The 17,232-nt window shown below is 42.7% G+C and overlaps 4 protein-coding genes, 1 long non-coding RNA gene and 1 pseudogene across 9 annotated transcripts, besides 2 other annotated features; 3 read left to right on the top strand and 3 right to left on the bottom strand.

Moving 5' to 3' along the window:
- Nucleotides 1-78: 78 nt before the first annotated feature.
- CR45033 lies at nt 79-505 on the bottom strand (annotated as a pseudogene).
- On the bottom strand, nt 79-12,549 carry Hph (HIF prolyl hydroxylase). 4 transcript variants are annotated; one of them, NM_169037.3, is made up of 6 exons: nt 4,384-4,647; nt 2,554-2,833; nt 2,385-2,465; nt 2,184-2,323; nt 1,709-2,124; nt 79-504 (listed from the first exon to the last, which is right to left on the bottom strand). In NM_169037.3, exons 2-5 carry the CDS (start codon nt 2,788-2,790, stop codon nt 1,746-1,748), a joined length of 837 nt encoding a protein of 278 aa, NP_730908.1. In that variant the 5' UTR covers nt 2,791-2,833; nt 4,384-4,647; the 3' UTR covers nt 79-504; nt 1,709-1,745. The 4 variants fall into 4 exon arrangements, with proteins under 4 accessions (NP_730908.1, NP_001287171.1, NP_649525.1 ...); NM_001300242.1 differs by lacking the exons at nt 79-504; nt 4,384-4,647 and adding an exon at nt 11,465-12,549 and having other exon boundaries at nt 540-2,124; NM_141268.3 differs by lacking the exon at nt 79-504 and having other exon boundaries at nt 988-2,124; nt 3,949-4,647.
- On the top strand, nt 5,075-5,829 carry lncRNA:CR45793 (long non-coding RNA:CR45793). The gene has a single exon (NR_133327.1). It is a non-coding gene; the product is annotated as a long non-coding RNA:CR45793 (long non-coding RNA).
- Nucleotides 6,894-11,250, top strand: Tim17a2. Its single transcript, NM_141267.3, has 2 exons — nt 6,894-7,060; nt 10,427-11,250. The coding sequence occupies exon 2, from the start codon at nt 10,441-10,443 to the stop codon at nt 11,113-11,115; it is 675 nt and encodes a 224-aa protein (NP_649524.1). The 5' UTR covers nt 6,894-7,060; nt 10,427-10,440; the 3' UTR covers nt 11,116-11,250.
- Nucleotides 8,484-10,212: a mobile genetic element.
- Nucleotides 12,550-12,904: 355 nt separating the features above from the next.
- Nucleotides 12,905-14,142, top strand: Enoph (Enolase-phosphatase). Its single transcript, NM_141266.3, has 3 exons — nt 12,905-13,338; nt 13,648-13,904; nt 13,967-14,142. The coding sequence occupies exons 1-3, from the start codon at nt 12,983-12,985 to the stop codon at nt 14,122-14,124; spliced, it is 771 nt and encodes a 256-aa protein (NP_649523.1). The 5' UTR covers nt 12,905-12,982; the 3' UTR covers nt 14,125-14,142.
- Nucleotides 14,143-14,182: 40 nt separating this feature from the next.
- On the bottom strand, nt 14,183-16,433 carry CG1113 (uncharacterized protein; the record flags this gene model as incomplete). Of its 2 annotated transcripts, NM_001275348.1 has the most annotated exons (4): nt 16,211-16,433; nt 15,917-16,152; nt 14,667-15,711; nt 14,183-14,612 (listed from the first exon to the last, which is right to left on the bottom strand). In NM_001275348.1, exons 2-4 carry the CDS (start codon nt 16,128-16,130, stop codon nt 14,183-14,185), a joined length of 1,689 nt encoding a protein of 562 aa, NP_001262277.1. In that variant the 5' UTR covers nt 16,131-16,152; nt 16,211-16,433. The 2 variants fall into 2 exon arrangements, with proteins under 2 accessions (NP_001262277.1, NP_649522.1); NM_141265.2 differs by having other exon boundaries at nt 15,917-16,238.
- A 509-nt stretch (nt 16,434-16,942) lies between these two features.
- Nucleotides 16,943-17,232: part of a mobile genetic element that runs on past the window's edge.

Raw genomic sequence — 17,232 nt, 5'->3', positions numbered from 1 at the left:
ACAAACCATCTCTCTATTCAACTGACTTCAAATACATTTATTATATTATTGTAGATGCTGGAACTTCTATTTGGTCTACTTCCACAGGACAATGGAAACAGTTTCCTGTTTCGCCTCACAAACATATTTAAATAGGCCTTTGTCGTTGTTGCAGGGTCGATCAATCAACTGGATGTCCCTTGAGTCTCATTTCCTCCGGCATTGTCAGGTTGTTTGGGTGCCCAGCGATTGATGTTTACAGGCGTGGCATCGGTAAACCAATTGTGGGTGCCTAGTTTTCCCAGATCATTCCCAGACGACGCTCCGAGCGATCTCCCTTGTTTTTTAGGTAGTCAGCCACAGCGTCGAACTCCTCGGCCGTTTCGAAGGTCACCAGTTCGGATCCCAACTGGCGTCAGTTTCCATAGCCAACGTACCAGTTTACTTTGAACTGACCGAAGTTGTAGTAGCCGTCATTAATCCTAATAAACGGGGTCGAGTTAACAGCAAAGTTATGTGGATTTCCTTAGAAAAGAGATCAGAGAGAATATATTACGGATGAGTAAAATAATAAAATAATAAATAATTAATGATAACTGGTTGTATACTATTTATAACCTACCAGAAATGACAAAGGTTGAGTATTTCTCTTTGGCCCTCCCAAGGCTCAAATAAGTCAGAAATTAATTAATAAAATTAATTTGACGAAGATCTTCTGCATGGTGGAGCAAACTGATTTCATAGGCAAAACCCCCGCTTATTTATCCCAAATTGCAATAAGCCATACAGAATTGCGACTTTTCAAAACCCAACCGAGTCACTTAATCAAGAATTAAAATATATTCCTTGATGAAAATACCAGACGAATTAACGTAAGCGTATCTTTTTAAATTCTAGCATACCTACAGGCAAAAAATATAACAAAATATTTAAAAGACGTCTTTTCGGCGGTGTATGTATATACATTTCCTCAAAGCGAGCATGATAATATTAAATGCGATATATTTTGGATAGATAAAAATAGTTTAATAACCTTAAAATATTAGTATCTTTAAGCTCTGTACCAAATAGAACCACTTATAAAATCCATCTCTCTACAACCACGTAGACAAATGTAGGCCACACGTGGTTCATCAGCTCAGGCTTTTGTTTAATATAAAAAATATACATACAATATGTAGATATGTCATAAATATACATACTTCATGATTTACAGATAACAAGAGAACGTATTTGGACAAACATTTATTTCCGTTTGTTATTAGATGTAAACGATATGAAAAAGATGTCTAACAAGATGCATGAGAGTCGACAGATTGAGTGTTAGCCAGTGACCGCGTTTGTCCACGATTTACTGGCTTGTTAAATAATTTTGAGATAAGATGCAATGAGCGTCGCGACAGTTGCTTATGTTATTGAATCTAGTTAACTTCTCTTTAGGTATAATACTTTGGCAGCCAAAAACTAAGAATGAGCTAGGCAAAAGGTCCTGACAAAGATGCAACAAACTAAAATTAATAAACAACCAACTCGGACGCTGACATGGCAGTAAGCTAATGGTTAATGCGAAAATGACTAAGGGTACGACTTAGAGACTAAACTAGAAGGCTTAACGACTAAAGGAGCTTTGATTAACTTTCGCAATGCGGGCTTGCGCTGCCGCCCCTCCGAAGCTATAAATAGTTTTTAACTAGCTTTATACATGTGTGTTTGGTTGAAAATAATTTACACTTTTTGGTTGCCTTTAGCTGCGCTGTCGGCTTGGGTTACGTGCATATTTCGCTGCTGGTGGCGCAGGAATTACTCGACACATTGGCGTTCAGCGCTCCCGTTCCCGTGGACATGCTAACCGGCAGACTGGATGCGGATGAAGCTGGTGCTGCGGGTGGTGTGGTGGTGGAGTCTGGTTCAGCCTGTTGGGCTTGGGCTTGAGCTGCCAGATTGTTCGTCTTGCTGTTTTCCAGCTTGGCCCTAATGAGGGCCTCCTCGCGTTCCTTGGCATCGAAGTACCAGACGGTGATGGCATAGCGGGTACGGTGAGCGGGCTGCACTTCGTGGGGATTCCGAATGTCAGACCAGAAGAATATCAGGCGATCAAACTTGGGCTCAATATCCGCCACTGTGGTTCCGGGTGTTGGCCGAATTCTGTTTGTTGATTAAAGTTAGGTTGATTTTCATATCACAGGTATATTTATTACACCTACCGCAGAATGCCGCCACTTTCCCGCGCATCCCAGTTGATATTCAGGTAGTATATGGCCGTTATAACGCGGCCATCCTTTTGGGGATTGTCCACATGCATGACGTAGTGAGTTCCCGATCCCGGATAACAAGCGACCATTGCCTAAGATTAAGGAATCATATTTTAGCATAATCTCAAAGGTATTTTCACAGCATATGCTTACCCTCGTGCGCTCCCTGATGTGGTAGTTGCCCAAGATGCCATTATCCTTCATCGTGTTAACACGATACACCACAGAGTCAATCTGAAAGGTAAAATTAGATTATACTTCTTAACTTAAGTAAGCAAGTAGTTTAGGGACCATAAAAGTATTTCTTTTGTACGTTGCTCACCTGATTGGTCAGATACCAGACATTGCTGCAGCCCGGCTCATTGCCACCAACCCACTTGATCTTATCGCCTCGGATCTTGTCACCGCGCACCGCGGGTGCATCGGGCGTCTGGTTGGTCACCACTTGGCCATCCTGGAAGGCTCCTGCGTTGTACATGCTTCGAACCTCGTTGAGGATCTTCAGGCCCGTCTCCATCCCCAGGAAGTCGTCCACCACGGACAGACCATACTGGTTCATGTCGCTGATGATGTTACGGCACAGATCCTCATAGCGGCGCTCACTGCGGAAAATCAGAAGGGAAACAAAGATCTTATGTTAATTACGTTCCCTTTTAGTAGAGAGACGAAGAGAAAAAGTATATAGACCTTTCAAGACCGTTAATCTGTAACTGAATTAGAGATACCGATGTGAGTGAGGTCACCTTGGGGAAACCCCTGCATCTAATTAATGTTCACGCTTTTCCTTGCTATTTTTAGCACAAAAGTTCGATTGCGCTTAAGCTTTTTTACAGGCGTTTGAGCAACGGGTACTGCGATGCATACAATTTTACGACTTTTTTATGATGCGCCCATAAAACAAATATTTTCATACATGTCGGTGGTTCCCAGTCACGTAGGCCACCCAGAACTCAACTGGCCCAGATGATCGCGAAATTCCGGATAAGCAACGCAAAGCAACACATTGCGAAAAATATGAAACAGAGATGAAACATTTCGCACAAGTTCACATGCGCCATTCAAAGTCATAAAGTCAAATGGTTGTCGCAAAAATACAAATATTACTGAAACGTGCCACGCTGTTGATCGAATTCCCAGAATGGGATGGGGAGAACTATCTGCACGCAACGCAGGAAAGCAAATTCGCTACCGCCAACACATTAATATACGAATTCAAAATCAGCGGCTGTCTAAATATTACGATACACGAAAGACGACATTGACGACCACAAACCAAAACTGTTAACCGGTTTTATTGACATTCGCATAGCCCAAGTTAATGCAAACCATAATTAACAGATTATAAGAGGTGTGAAATCCAGAAGAGAAAATAGTTAATACTCAGCCCGAGAAACAACTATTCTAAAAAAACGAATCCAACACCTAAAATGATGTTCATTGTTGAAAAAGTTTAAAGGAATTTTAAAAAGTAGAATGAGATTTGTATTGTAATAGCAACATCGTTTTCAAAAGCCCCTTAGCTTAAAAACTCTTTTTAAAATTGAAACTTAAAGTTAATTCGGGGAAATTAGATTAGATACCTAAGGGCAATAAATATTTATATCCTTCACTGTCATGTGGACACTCTTAATTCTCTCCTTAGGAGGTTTCCTTAATTATAGCCTCATTTTACATTTGTTCCTTAGGAACTTTAATTCAGTAATTAAAATATCATTACCGCTTGTCCAAAAGTTCCCGAAAGTACTGCTCAGCATTGGCAGGATGTGCCGAGTGTTTAAAAAAGTTTTTGTAGTCCGTGGTCGTGGAGGTTATCATTTTGCCTTGATTAGTCAGCTTGCTTCTCACTGTTATCACAAGAACTCTATTACTCTTGAGACAGCTTTAAGACTGAAGTCCTATCTTTGTATCTCCACAGAGTTATTAGTTGTTGTTGTGCAGAGAAAGGGTGAATTAAGTTCTTGGCATTTGAATTGTTTCAGGATCCTTTTTTAGATACCCTGAATTGGTTAATTACTGTTCTTGGGAGATGACGGGTTCTCAAACGACTCCTCCAGAATTTCACGTGCAACTGAAGGGAGTTTATAATTTGCAGCGAGTTTTATGCGAAGGGGAGCCTCGAATTTTAGAGGGAAAGAGTGCGAGTTATACGTACACCGGCGGTTATATTATATGGTATATAGGTGCAAATGTGTTGGTGGGGAGGTACGTATTATTGCAGTTTGCATTTGTTGGGGCCGGCTGCCTATATATTTCACTTTTCGCTTTGTTTCACTGGCAGATGTTTGTTTTGATTTGACTTTGTTTATGCACAGTTAGTCACGTTTGTGTATTACTCAGCTTCGGTTAACTAATTTAAGTGAAATGTGAAGCAGCTGAACCGAACCGCACTCGTCGCCGTTCGTTTTCCGAATGCGGCAGCTGAGCAGGTCGCTCTCGCTCTTTACCGTTGGTTACGAAGGAGAGAGAGGCAGAGCGTTTTAAGAGCAGGTGAAAACAATCTAGCTATTTTATGGCCAAAAACTAGATTATGAGTGCTCGAATTCTGGTGTGTTAGTCGAACATGTGTTAACGTTTATAAATTAAATGGACATCTACGAGCAATACTTGAGGCATTTAAACCCCAGTTCAAAATTGGCTAAGGTGAACTGTACGTCTATCCCGGATTCGGAATACAATCGTTTAATACGATAACATCAAGATCGTAGAAAAGGTTTAGTTTGGACTACAAATTGTAGTTCGTTTGCTGTAACCAAATTTTTCTAGCTATTTTCTGTCCGCCTCCCAAATCCGTTCATCACTATCTCAGAGCGTCCATGAAACTACGAGTAAATCAGAAAGTTGGGGGCCTGGGAAGCAGCTAAATAATCGAAGGAGAAGCAGCCGCTTAAGGCGATAAGCAGCACCTTGGTAGGTGAGAGCAAATAATGAAAAATACGTACATATTGGTAAAAGGTAAAAGGCAGCTGCAGATAGCGAAAAACCGAACTGAACGTGCAATTTATGGGATCGGATACCCCGCAAGGTTCCAGAAAGCGGGAGGAAGCTACTCGTTCCGCTTGCCCTTCAAGAGAGTTTAAACACTCTCTGCCAAGCCAAACCAATTGCAAACGTAAAAGCGGGGAAAAGCGGAGGCAAACAGTAAGGCAGAAAGACAAGCGCAACAATCGTCACGTAGCCCAGCACACACACCAATGCGCAATTGGCACACGCACATGCGAGCGACCCATACAAACGCAAAGAAGCCACACGCACAGGCGTTAATGCGAGAGCCAAGTGAGTCAGAAAGAGATGGTCGCCAGCGAAGGGAGTGTGAGAAGGTCAGCGATAATGTAGATATTTAAAATGTTTGATACAAATATCTGCTAAAAATGCTTAAGAAACACTAACGAAGATGAGGCACAGAACGGCGGAAGCACGCGGAAGCTAGGCGAATGTGCGAACCAAAGAATTGGGTCAACGGCCCAGTTCAAAGTCGCCGCCAAACAACGTGCACGCAGAGAAATCGGGGAGACCTTTTAAAGCGCCATTAAAATAAAGAAATATCCCAGAAATCTGCCCAACATTCTGTAACCAAGATATATAATATATATAATAATATAATATATATATATAATAAATAAATCAGTCATAAAATTGGTAACGAAAAATATCAAAAGTATCTTATGGAATAGGAATAAAGATTATTCTATCTTCTGTCCTGTCTATACATTATTTATTATTTGGTAATACCCTTGGGCTAACAATAATAATAAGTCCCACACAACCCAGTTTCGAAGCAAAATGGCCACTAAACTGAACTGATTTCTTTTAGTGCAAACACGTTTTCGTGTACATTGTAATGATCGATTGGCGCCCTTTTTGTCTGTGATGTATTACGTGCGACAACGGCGACTGCGGCACGTGTACCACACCAACTCGCAGCCCTTTTGGTGGGCGGAGAAGCACCTGGGAGAGGGGCGTGGCGACGCACACGCACTGAGTGGCAGTCGACCTTGGTGACGTGCGTCTGCCTACGTAGCTCGCTCGGGCTCGCACTGGGTTCGAGATCCATCACTGGGAATCCATCACACAGCTGAAGGAGACCACAGACATGGGTTTACACCCAATTGGAAGTGGATAACATAAATAGAAAAGGGGAACCTTTAAGGAAATCCCTAGGAAATTTACGAATATTTTTAAACTAAATACCATTGCAATAGTTTTATATTTCTAATGTTTCCAATGGTTGCATAGTTCACATCGCAAGATATTCGATCTAAATAAACTTTATTTGATTTAAACTGGAAAGCACTTTCTCTGCTTTCAAAACTACATTTAGACATTCAAGTTCGGAAATGAAAAAAAATGAGGTGAGCAACGCTAAGGTGAATGCATTCTGGCTGAATCTTAGGCAAATCAAAAAGTAGCAGAGCAAACTATCCGCGAATGGATTGATTCCATATTGACTTTTCCTATCAATATTGCTGATTCAAATTGGAATTCGGTGGCGACAAGATGCGGTTTTTTCGACTTTTTCTGTTCATCGAGTTTTGCGCAACCGTATTGTTTGTTTTTCCCAGCAAGTTGCTTGACACATGTATTTTAGCACATTTCTAAACAATGACGGAATTTTGCAAGCCCCTGGAAATGAGATCACGTCGGTCCGACTGCGCTAATTGTTTGATAAAGAACAACACATCCCGCCGCAGATTGAAATCTCGGAGCTAAGGCATTCGCTAAACTCTGATAACACGATTTGAACGATACGCTTGCGTATTCCCGGCACGTAGGCAAAACGCTCCGGACCTCCCGGCCGAACGGACCACCCACCCACTTCGGGCGATAAGAAGGTAGAAAATACTGCACCTGACAAAATCGATTTGCAACAGTAACATAGAAAAATGAAGGCTTTTATTTGTGTATCCAAGTAAAAAGAAAATATCATAACTATCGGGTGGGAAGTTATCTGAATTAGTTCATATGTTGCACTTATTAGCTACAACTGCACATCCAGGAACACAAAATAATTTACTGCACAGTGTGGGGTTGATGATGACTCAGCCGGATTGGCTGAAAGATAAAATTACGAACAAATTTCTATATGTGCTCCGATGTGTGCGGTTCATGTTTGTTGTATTCGTTAATGCCGGGGTGCAAAGCAAAATAAATAAGCGAGTATTAAAGATTTGGACGCAACAAACTGCGCAACAGAATAATTACAAAGTCAGCACCTCCGCCCGGAAGAATGCGAGTCCGGCTGCGATTGCAGGTGCTATCAGATCGGGCATGGGTGCCATATACACTATGCGGCCGGGCACGTAATGCCGAAGGTAAATAAATACTCGACTCGAGAGGTGCCATCTCGGAGCAGAATGTTAGCAATCCGGAGACAGTCAAATCGCAGGGCAATTACGAATCTCATCTGACAATGCGATGAGTTGAATGGGAAAACAAACTGTTTCTATTTTTAAACTTTTACGTCTGAGAATATCGGACAGCCTATGTAGTACGTGCAGACATCAATCTAAAACCAACACCAAGTGTTTGTCTCCTAAAGAGTCCTTTCCTGGTTCCCCATTGGATTGGAAGCTTTACCTTGAACACCTGTAATATTATATCATATGATTTGTGTATACTTTAACAGCAGCAGTTCCAAAATGAGCCATGGTTTGGCTAATACAATTATACTAATTCACCCAAGCGATCTAAGATGATCTAGCAGTGCTATTCAATGTTTTGATTTGTGTTATAGGACCTTTTGCGAGGTAACTAGTATAAGCTGTATATCAACAACCAATAAATCAGCTGCGAAGAAGCTTGAGGATCGCGAAAACCATAAACTTCAGCGCCATATGAGCGATATGTCATCAGCTGTGTCATGTTCTGCTGTTGATTCGTGAGGCTTCTCAGGAGTGGGCACGTAACCGCTTATCGTAATTGACTTGATGTGCAAGTGAAGACGATAGGGGGCTACGAGCAGGAGGATGCACCTAGTGGGGTATATTTGGGGCTATAGATTTCGCTCCGGGACAAACTGCAAACGCAACTTCAAGTGTGCGGTCGGCTAGCTAATCGCGGTGCTTGGTTCAGTTACATTTAATAACTAGTTATCAGGTGAAATCATGGCTAATCAAATTCAAGATAAGCTTGCACCAAAACGTAGAAAATCTATTCTACCGAGTCATTTGGATGTTTTCAATAAGATATTGAAAATAACTCATCAATATCTGAGTGGCATTTTTCTTGTACAAGTTTTTGCTCGATCTATGTACGTTGTCAAGAAACTGTTTACACACTGTGAAATAAGTTGAATTTTTGACTTTAAAGCTAAAAATTAAGGGTTTTTTGCTTAATTAAACGAAATTTTTTTAAATAATATAATTAAACAATATTTATTTTATTTATAAATCAAAAAACAAATTCAAAATATTAAATATACAAGAAAATAAACAACGAATTCCAAGTTTACACACTTTTAAGACTGTCAAGAAACTCTTTACACATTTTGTTTTCCTACTTTGTTTTGTTCTTTTTCTTAGAACGAACTCGATTTTTCCGTTATTTTTGGCTTTGCATTGCTTTTTACAACGCTTCTATTGAAATTTGTTGACTTTGCTTGTGAAATTTTGCTGATCAAACGTGCTTAAAGCGAATTATTAAATTTAATAAAATGCCTGGAAAGAGATTAACTTTTGAAGTTACCCAATTAATAAACTATAACCACCAGTTGGAAAAATCTTTTCCAGAATTAGTATAAATGTTTCCTGTATCCCGTAAGACCGTCTACAATGTTTTAAAAGGCTCGGAAAAAGAGGGCAGGCTTGAACCTAAGAGTGGTGGTGGGCGGAAAATTAAAATTAAAAAGCGTGTAGACTGCTTTATTATGCGAATAGTGATTGCGAACCCCCGAATCTCGGTCAGATCACTTGCTCTAGATATCAGGCAAGAATGTCACCTAGCTGTGTCACACGAAACTGTGCGCCAAGTCATCCTACGCCATAGGTACTCTTCAAGAGTTGCAAGGAAAAACCCTTTGCTATCAGATGCCAATATTGAAAAGCGTCATTTATTCGCAGTGAGCATGATGGATCATGCGGAAGAGTACTGGGATGACGTCATATTTGGTGACGAAACAAAAATGATGCTCTTTTATAACGACGGGCCAAGCAGAGTATGGCGCAAACCGTTGAGTGCGCTAGAAAAACAAAATATCATTCCAACGATAAAATTTGGAAAAATGTCACTGTTGGTTTGGGGCTGTATCACCAGCCGTAGAGTGGGAAAACTAGCCTTAATTGAGGGCACAATAATTGCCGTGCAATATCTAGGAATTTTAAAAAACAAATTTGAAGGCCAGTGCAGAAAAATTTGATCTAGTTAGCAACAACAAGCCAAATTTTATATTTTAAGAGGACATGATCAGAAACATAAAGAGTGCAATGTACGCACCTGGCGCCCTTATAACTGTGGTAAAGTGATCGATACGCCCCCTCAGAGTCCTGATCTGAACCCCATTGAAAATTTGTGGACCTACTTAAAGAAGAAGGTGGCAAAAAGGAACCTAAAACACAACAACAGCTTATGACTGTAATAGTCGAAGAGTGTGAAAAGATCCCGTTTGAATATGACCTGCAAAAACTTGTCCAATCCATGAAAAAAGGGCTTCAACTTGTAGCTAAAGCCAATGGGGAACATACTACATACCAAAACTTTTAAAATTTTAATAAAATAATTTAAAAATTTAGGATTAAACATCGATTTAGTGTTTTGTGTAAAGAGTTTCTTGACAGTCTCAAAAGTGTTTAAACTTGGAATTTGTTGTTTTTTTTCTTGTATATTTAATATTTTTAATTTGTTTTTTGATTTATAAGTAAAATAAATATTGTTTAATTATATTTTATAAAAAAAATGCGTTTAATTAAGCAAAAAACCTTTAATTTTTAGCTTTAAAGTCAAAAATTCAACTTATTTCACAGTGTGTAAACAGTTTCTTGACAAACTGTATATTTCGTTTGTAGGACCATTGGTAAATATTTGTATCTAGTTAGAACGGACGTAAAAGTCGTAAGGCAACATTCTCAAAGTTATGTATAATCTATAAACACACGTTTTTAATCAAAGGCCATATTGGTCAAAAGCTGATAGCACATATTCGCAAAACAAGGAAAGTTCACTACAAATCAAGTTTTGAATTAATTACGGATTCTTTTGGTCAGTACATCACCCGAACATGGAGTACAATCGCCAGCCGTGTCCCATCAGGATTGTAGAGGATTGCGGGTGCGCCTTTATGATGGGCACCATGGGAGGATCGTTGTTTCAGTACCTCAAGGGATTCCGAAACGCTCCGTCCGGTCTTCGACGTGGCTTGCACGGCGGTATAGAATCGGTGAGGTTGCGGACACCGGCCATAGCCGGCAGCTTTGCCATTTGGGGCGCCACCTTCAGCACGGTGGACTGCGTCATGGTCTCGTACCGCCAGAGGGAGGATTCCTGGAACGCGATTGTCAGCGGAGCGGCCACTGGCGGAATTTTAGCCGCCCGGAATGGAATTCGAGCCATGGCCAACAGTGCCTTTGTGGGCTGCCTCGTTTTAGCCATGCTCGAAGGAGCTGGAGCAGCAGTGGCTACGATTTATGCATCGGATGGAGGAGTCAAAGCAGAGGAGTCCCTAATCACTGTTGACCAGCAAATGCAGAGACCCCAGTGGGAGACATCCGTTGCTGATTCGAACCTAACTGGGGCGGAGTTAGAGCGGGTGTTGGATGAATGTCGGGCATACAGGGCACACAACAAGATGCAGCAGCCTATGCGTTCGGACGCAGTGGAGGGTAAGGAACTGGGGCAACTGATGAAGCCAATGCACTCGTTGGTCGATCTGGTAAAGCTGGCCGAAATTGTCTGATAGAAAAGCTTTTAAGGTTTTAAGTCAACCTCCCATGCTTCTTCCAAATTAAGTGTTAATTCGATATTCAGCGTTAATCTTATATTATTTTTAAAAGCCCAGTAGGTACAAGGAATGATTTTCTATCTCATGGAGAATATTTTTCCATCTTCAATAAAAGATCAGCTGATATTTGATTGCATCTAATAAAATACTATGGCACTATGCAGGCTCAAAAGAGCTTCTAAGAAAAATATATCTCTTCTAGCGTGCCACCATGAGCAGTATTATAGTATTATACATTTTTAACTTATGTTTTAGCATAAAACTGTTGAAACTGAAACATCTGACCTGTCCACTGACGACCTACCTTCCTGATCCCATGAAGCTGGCATCCGCCAGACCGATTTGATAGCTGGAGCTCTTTTCGCCATTATGGTGATGATGCTGGTGCTGCTGCTGCCTTTGACCTGTTTCCGTTTCCGCAGCTGCAGCCTTCTCCTGGCTGCCCGGCTGCCCGAGGAGATTCAGCAGGTTGTCTACCTCGGCGGGCCAACTCTGCGCCTGGTGGGCAGGCGTCATCATCTGGGCGGTGGAGCAGTTGGCGCCGGCGCCGCTGCATTCCAGATTGGCAGATGCCACAGCTTGTTGCAGTTGCTGGATCTGCTGCCGCTGCTGCTGCTTATTGTTGTTGCTGCTGTTGAGCTTTTGGCGGGTCAGGAGGCGGCACTCGGTGCGGTGGTCGGGCCAATGGAGATGCTGGTGGGCGGGGGAGCAGTAGTAGACGGCCTTGCACTTGGCGCAGCGCAGTAGTTGCTGCTGAGTGCCGCAGATGGAGCAGCGCGGCGGGTCCATGGCCGATTTGGATGCGGAGTGGGAGCCGGAATGGCTTGCTGAATCCCTGACCTTTCCGCGACCCCTGCTCATTGCATTTTGCGGGAGAGGAGAGCCAAAGGCGACGACCGATTTTAACCTTGACAGCTCTCCCAGCTTTTTTTACCCCACCTCACCTACGCCAACTGAGGCAATCACACACACACACGCTCGCAGATTATGGCTATTTGTTATCAATGCGAATTACGGCACTCGGGCGTTTTAGCCAACATTTCACTTAAGACTGTTTGTGCTTATTTTAATCACGTAGGCCACCGAATTTGCCAAATAAACAAAAAAAAACGCACATACAACGCACACACACAGACGCACGGGCAGCTATATGTGCATTGTTGTTGGTTTTTCCTGCGAGTATTCTCTTTTGTAAGACGTTTTAGGGTTGCAACTTTTAACCCTATTGACTGTTTTATACCCTGCCTTGAGCTCTATTACGCCCCTTGTTTATAAAAACCGCGTAAACTGTGCAAAAAAAGGGAAAAATTCTTAACTCAGCACTAAAATTTCTTTTTGATAGCGATGGGCGTCGACCGATACTTAGCGTGCAGCGATTGACATGTACTCGTTGTACAGCACTATTACCGGCGGGCAGTAGGTATCGATAGCTGAACGAGCCAACGTTAGTGGTGATTATTTTATACTGGCACTTATATACTAACGGTAATCAAAGCTTTTTATTTCGCTATTTTTATTTACTAGCTTTAATATTTAATTGCACAAGATTCGGAAACAAAAAGCTATTGGGAAAATTAACTCAAAGCGGCCATTAACCCCATAAGAATTACTTTAATACAACTTCAGTCGATCGTTTATCAATTAAGCAAGGTCTCTAAGAATGGCAAATACCCTTATCGTCTATTCCAATACATTTATATATATATATTTTAAAGTCGATAGTCGATAGCGCGATGTGCCATCTCCATTATCAAAACTAAACAGATGCTGGGCGGAAAATCAACTGGTTCCTCGTGATAACTTAATCCCACTAATAAGCGCAATGTCGTCCAGTGAACGAGTGGCCAAAGTGGTGCTGGTGGACATCGAGGGCACCACCACTTCGATTAGCTTTGTGCACGATGTCCTGTTTCCCTACGCCAAGCAGAATGTGGAAAAGTTCCTGAGGGATTCGTGGGAAGAAGATGATATAAAGCGTATTGTCCAGGATCTACAGCAAGTGCCCCAGTATGCGGACTACAAGGCCCTGTTAAGTGGTCCACCTACGGAAGTGGATGTAGATCTGATTGCAGGCTTTGTGCGCTATTTAATTGATCAGGATCTGAAGGTCACGCCAATGAAAACGCTGCAGGGCTTGATTTGGGCGCAGGGCTACGCTAATGGAGAGCTGAAGGGCCAGTAAGTTCCCCATTCAATATTCTCCTATCATGGCCATATAAGTTTTACAATCTGAACTCTAGAAGGTTATCAAAGAAAAGGCTTACTTAACGTCTGTTCCCAAAAATAATTTGGGTGTCTTTCTGAGATCCAATTATACAGCTTGGTGATTTTTTAAATATGTATGCTAGCTATATTCTCCGCACGGGAATGTTTAACTTTTGCTGATTTCAATAGTTATCAGATAACATTCAACATAGTAACCAAAAGTACAACGCAACAACTCATTATTATTGATAATTAATTAATTATCTATAAATGTTATTATAGTGTATACGAAGACGTCCCTGCAGCTTTTGAGGCTTGGCGTGCTGCTGGCCTCCAGATTGCAGTCTACTCCAGCGGCAGTGTGGCTGCCCAAAAGCTGATATTCGGTCATAGTTTGGCCGGGAACCTGCAGCCGTACTTGAGTGCTTATTTCGACACCCATGTGGGCCACAAACAGGAACAGCAGTCCTATAAAAACATTGCCAAGCAATTGAAGGAGGACCCGAAGCAGATACTCTTTCTCACGGATATTCCAGGAGGTGAGTGGCTGATCCACACGAATCCTCATCCGTAACATTTTTAATGTGAAATTATATTTTAGAAGCGGCCGCCGCTCGCTGTGCGGGCTTGCAAGCCATAATTCTGAAGCGTCCTGGAAACGCCGCCCTAGCAGACGATCAAAAAACTGGATTCGAGTTGATTCCGGACTTTAAACCACTTCACAACCTGAAAGTTCCGGTCAATAAATCCCAGGCTTAGGTCATTCCAAAAAAGTATACATATATTGTGACTATGTGCTTGGGAATTAGGTGAATCTCTAGAGGAAAGCTCGATCTGCGCTGCACAGGTCGTCACCGCTGTCGTGGCTGGGCGTCTCGGTCGTGAGCCCCTGCGGCCGTCGTTCGGACCGCTTGCTTCGTTGAGACTGCCTCGAACAGGACTTTTCTGAGCCATAGACCTTACGCAGTTGCTGCAGCTTAGTATCCGCATCGGGAACAGGAAACTCTGACTTTTTCTTCCTACGTTGCCGGCTCCCCTCGCACGAATGACGCAGTTCCTCGGTCCGGCAGGTGTGGGTGAGCTTGCCCACTTCTGGACCCCAGAACGTGGGTCCTTCCAGAAGAAGGGGAGCGGATTTGACCCGTTGACGCATCATCTCCATATGCAGTTCGTACTGACGCTCCTGAAAAGCCTGCTCTGCCTTGCGAGTGGCCAACCGAATGGATAGCAGTGCCTTGTGGGATTCGCTAAAGAAAGAACACTGAATGTGTGCGAAACTTAATATTTGGTGAACTACTCACTTCAAGGACAGTGATTTCCAAGCCGGCGTTTTCCTCACCTCCCAATCGAATTGCGGACGAGGATCATGATAAGTGCAGTTGTTCTTCAGCTCCTTAACCTTCTTCCTAGATACTTCAGCCCTCAAAGTTGCCGCTAGATTAGGACGAGATACCGGATGCAACGGGGACACACTGGGCGTTCTCCTCTGGACCGGTTCCTCCGGCAACTCATAGATGCTCAGCGGTGGTAGTGGCTTCTCATCCTTTACGCTAGACCCTGGCTTTGGTTTCCTTACTCTTCCGCGTCTTCCTCGACCTCTTGCTGCGCTGGAAGCACTACTACTTCGCTTCGACGAGGTGGTGGGTGATTGAATCTGTATCTTGGGAATTTCCTCCTGCTTGCTGAGTGGGAAATAGTTGCTTCGCGCAGGCTGAGCTAGTTTGGAAGGCTTCGAATGAGCCTCTAAGGCAATCCCTTGAAGATCATTGACACTAAAGCACCTGCGCAGCATTTCCCTTCGGCACTTGGCCCGTTCTGCCGTGTGCTGGCCAGGATTGGCAGTCTTCTGGCAGCGGTTCTGCGTCTGACTTTGCTTGTTGGTTTGTGTTTGAGTTCCGTTGCTGCTCGTGGACTTTGGCCTGCGGAACTCCGCTTCGAAGCTCTTAAGGGACCTCTTGAAATCCGCAACCTCCACTGCAAAGTCCTCCTTAAAACTTTTCAGACGACTCAAGTCCCTGAGGCACTGGTCGTACTCGTCGCTTAGACAACTGGAATTGGGAGTATGGACAACTGGGCGGGTAGCGCATCTATCCTGTTGGCCGGGGATCACTAAGATTGCTGGCGGAGGAACAGGATCCAGCACCAAAGGACGTTTCTTTATCTTTTTCCCCTTGGAAGGCCGCTTTTTAGACTTTCCATGACCCACAGAACAGCTGCTGACACTGGCACTTCGCTCCACAGTTGGAGCAGTTGCTGCCTGAGATCGCAGTTCACGGCTGGTGCTTCGCAGGCTCTCCAGAGTTGAGTAGAACTCAACTCGGTGCAGGTGCTTCACATCACGATAGTCTAGGGAAAGCAAAATAATTGTGGTGAGTATGTGTCTTTCTAATTATCCATCTTTCTTATTTTAAATCATTGCACATTCATTCAAAGACTAATGAAGGACAAAACTCAAGGTAAGTTGAATTTGAAACGGAAGAGCAAGAAATCCTTTAAATACTAACCCCGAAGATTACATTTCAAGGTGCAGACATTTCCAAGCTGAACTCACCAGGTATACTGTCGTAGAATTTAGCTAGGGACCTGACCCCCATCTGGCTGCTCCACGCAGGTGTCTCTGCCTCTGGCTGCGAAATGTGAGCCTGGTCGGTCGGCTTCTTTCCACCAAGGGAGCTGAGCTTGGGCCGATTGTATACCGGAGCCGGACAGTTATTGCACGGATCGATGGGCACTTTCACACAGGAATTCAGATAGTGCGAGCTCATGCTGCGGGAAGCTGAAGTGTTCCTATTGGAAAATCTTTAATTGTTGCAAACGCGCTTTATCAATACCAAGCACAACATACTGTTGTTGCCAGCGGTAACCTCCCACTGTTTGTTTTTGTGCACTTCCGTTTTGGGCACACCATTCGCCAAGTCACGCACCGCATTGCTGTCCTGGTTTCGGATGCACTTCGTCTGCGCAACCGCAAGGGCTGGGAAAATCTGAGTTCAGGTCCCAGTAAGCTAGATACCCTTCCCCAGAATGTATTAATTGATTGATATACTGATGTTTGTGTGAAAGTTCCGCAGACCAAGTTGTAAAGAAAATCAAAAAAATATTTTGTGGTCCTAACAAGTCATACACCAATCAAGCGGTAGTTAACCAAGTTTTAATATGATATGGTTTTAAAATAAATAAGTAAGTAAGGAGTTTTTTATTTATTCAAATTCATTACAAGTTAGGGAATTAAATCAAATCGTACTGAGTGCTTAAATGGGGAATCAATCAATGCGATTTTAAGCAAGAATTTTGTATAATTTTTGCCACTTACCAGCACCAATTAAAGAAATTATGTTTTTTGGCCTTTTTTTAGATTTCGCGTGCTCCTTGGGCTACGCTTTAATTGATGAATTACTTGCTATGATCGGACAGCAACTATGCAGACTTTCATTATCGTTTATTTGTATATATGTAGTAGGATGGTACTAAGTGGTCTTAAAATTTATGGTTCAATGAATACAAATTCTTTAATAAATTATACGTTAATCGTTGAAAAGGGTGTTAAGGGTAGATAGATACGCTTCATATCCTATAAATTCTTGATCAGGGTCAAAAGCCTAGTCGATCTGGCCGTGATCATCTGTCAATATGACCGCCTCGATCTCGATCTCACTAAAGAAAGTTGAGATTAGGGATGCAGACGTAGACGCATCGCAAGTTTTTTTCCCGCATTGTTACCACGCCCACTCTAAAGCCAGCCCACAAACCGAACAATACGGCGTCGCCCACACTTTTAAATGTTATTTATTATGAGCCTTATAAATTTCTATCGACTTGCCTCGCCCACTCGAACTCCCAGAAACTTAGCGAAACTGTCCAGCCCAC

This window comes from Drosophila melanogaster, chromosome 3R (genome assembly GCF_000001215.4).
Source record: "Drosophila melanogaster chromosome 3R".
In the NCBI taxonomy this organism is placed as follows: Eukaryota; Metazoa; Arthropoda; class Insecta; order Diptera; family Drosophilidae; genus Drosophila; species Drosophila melanogaster.
This window is presented reverse-complemented; position numbering and strand designations above follow the sequence as displayed.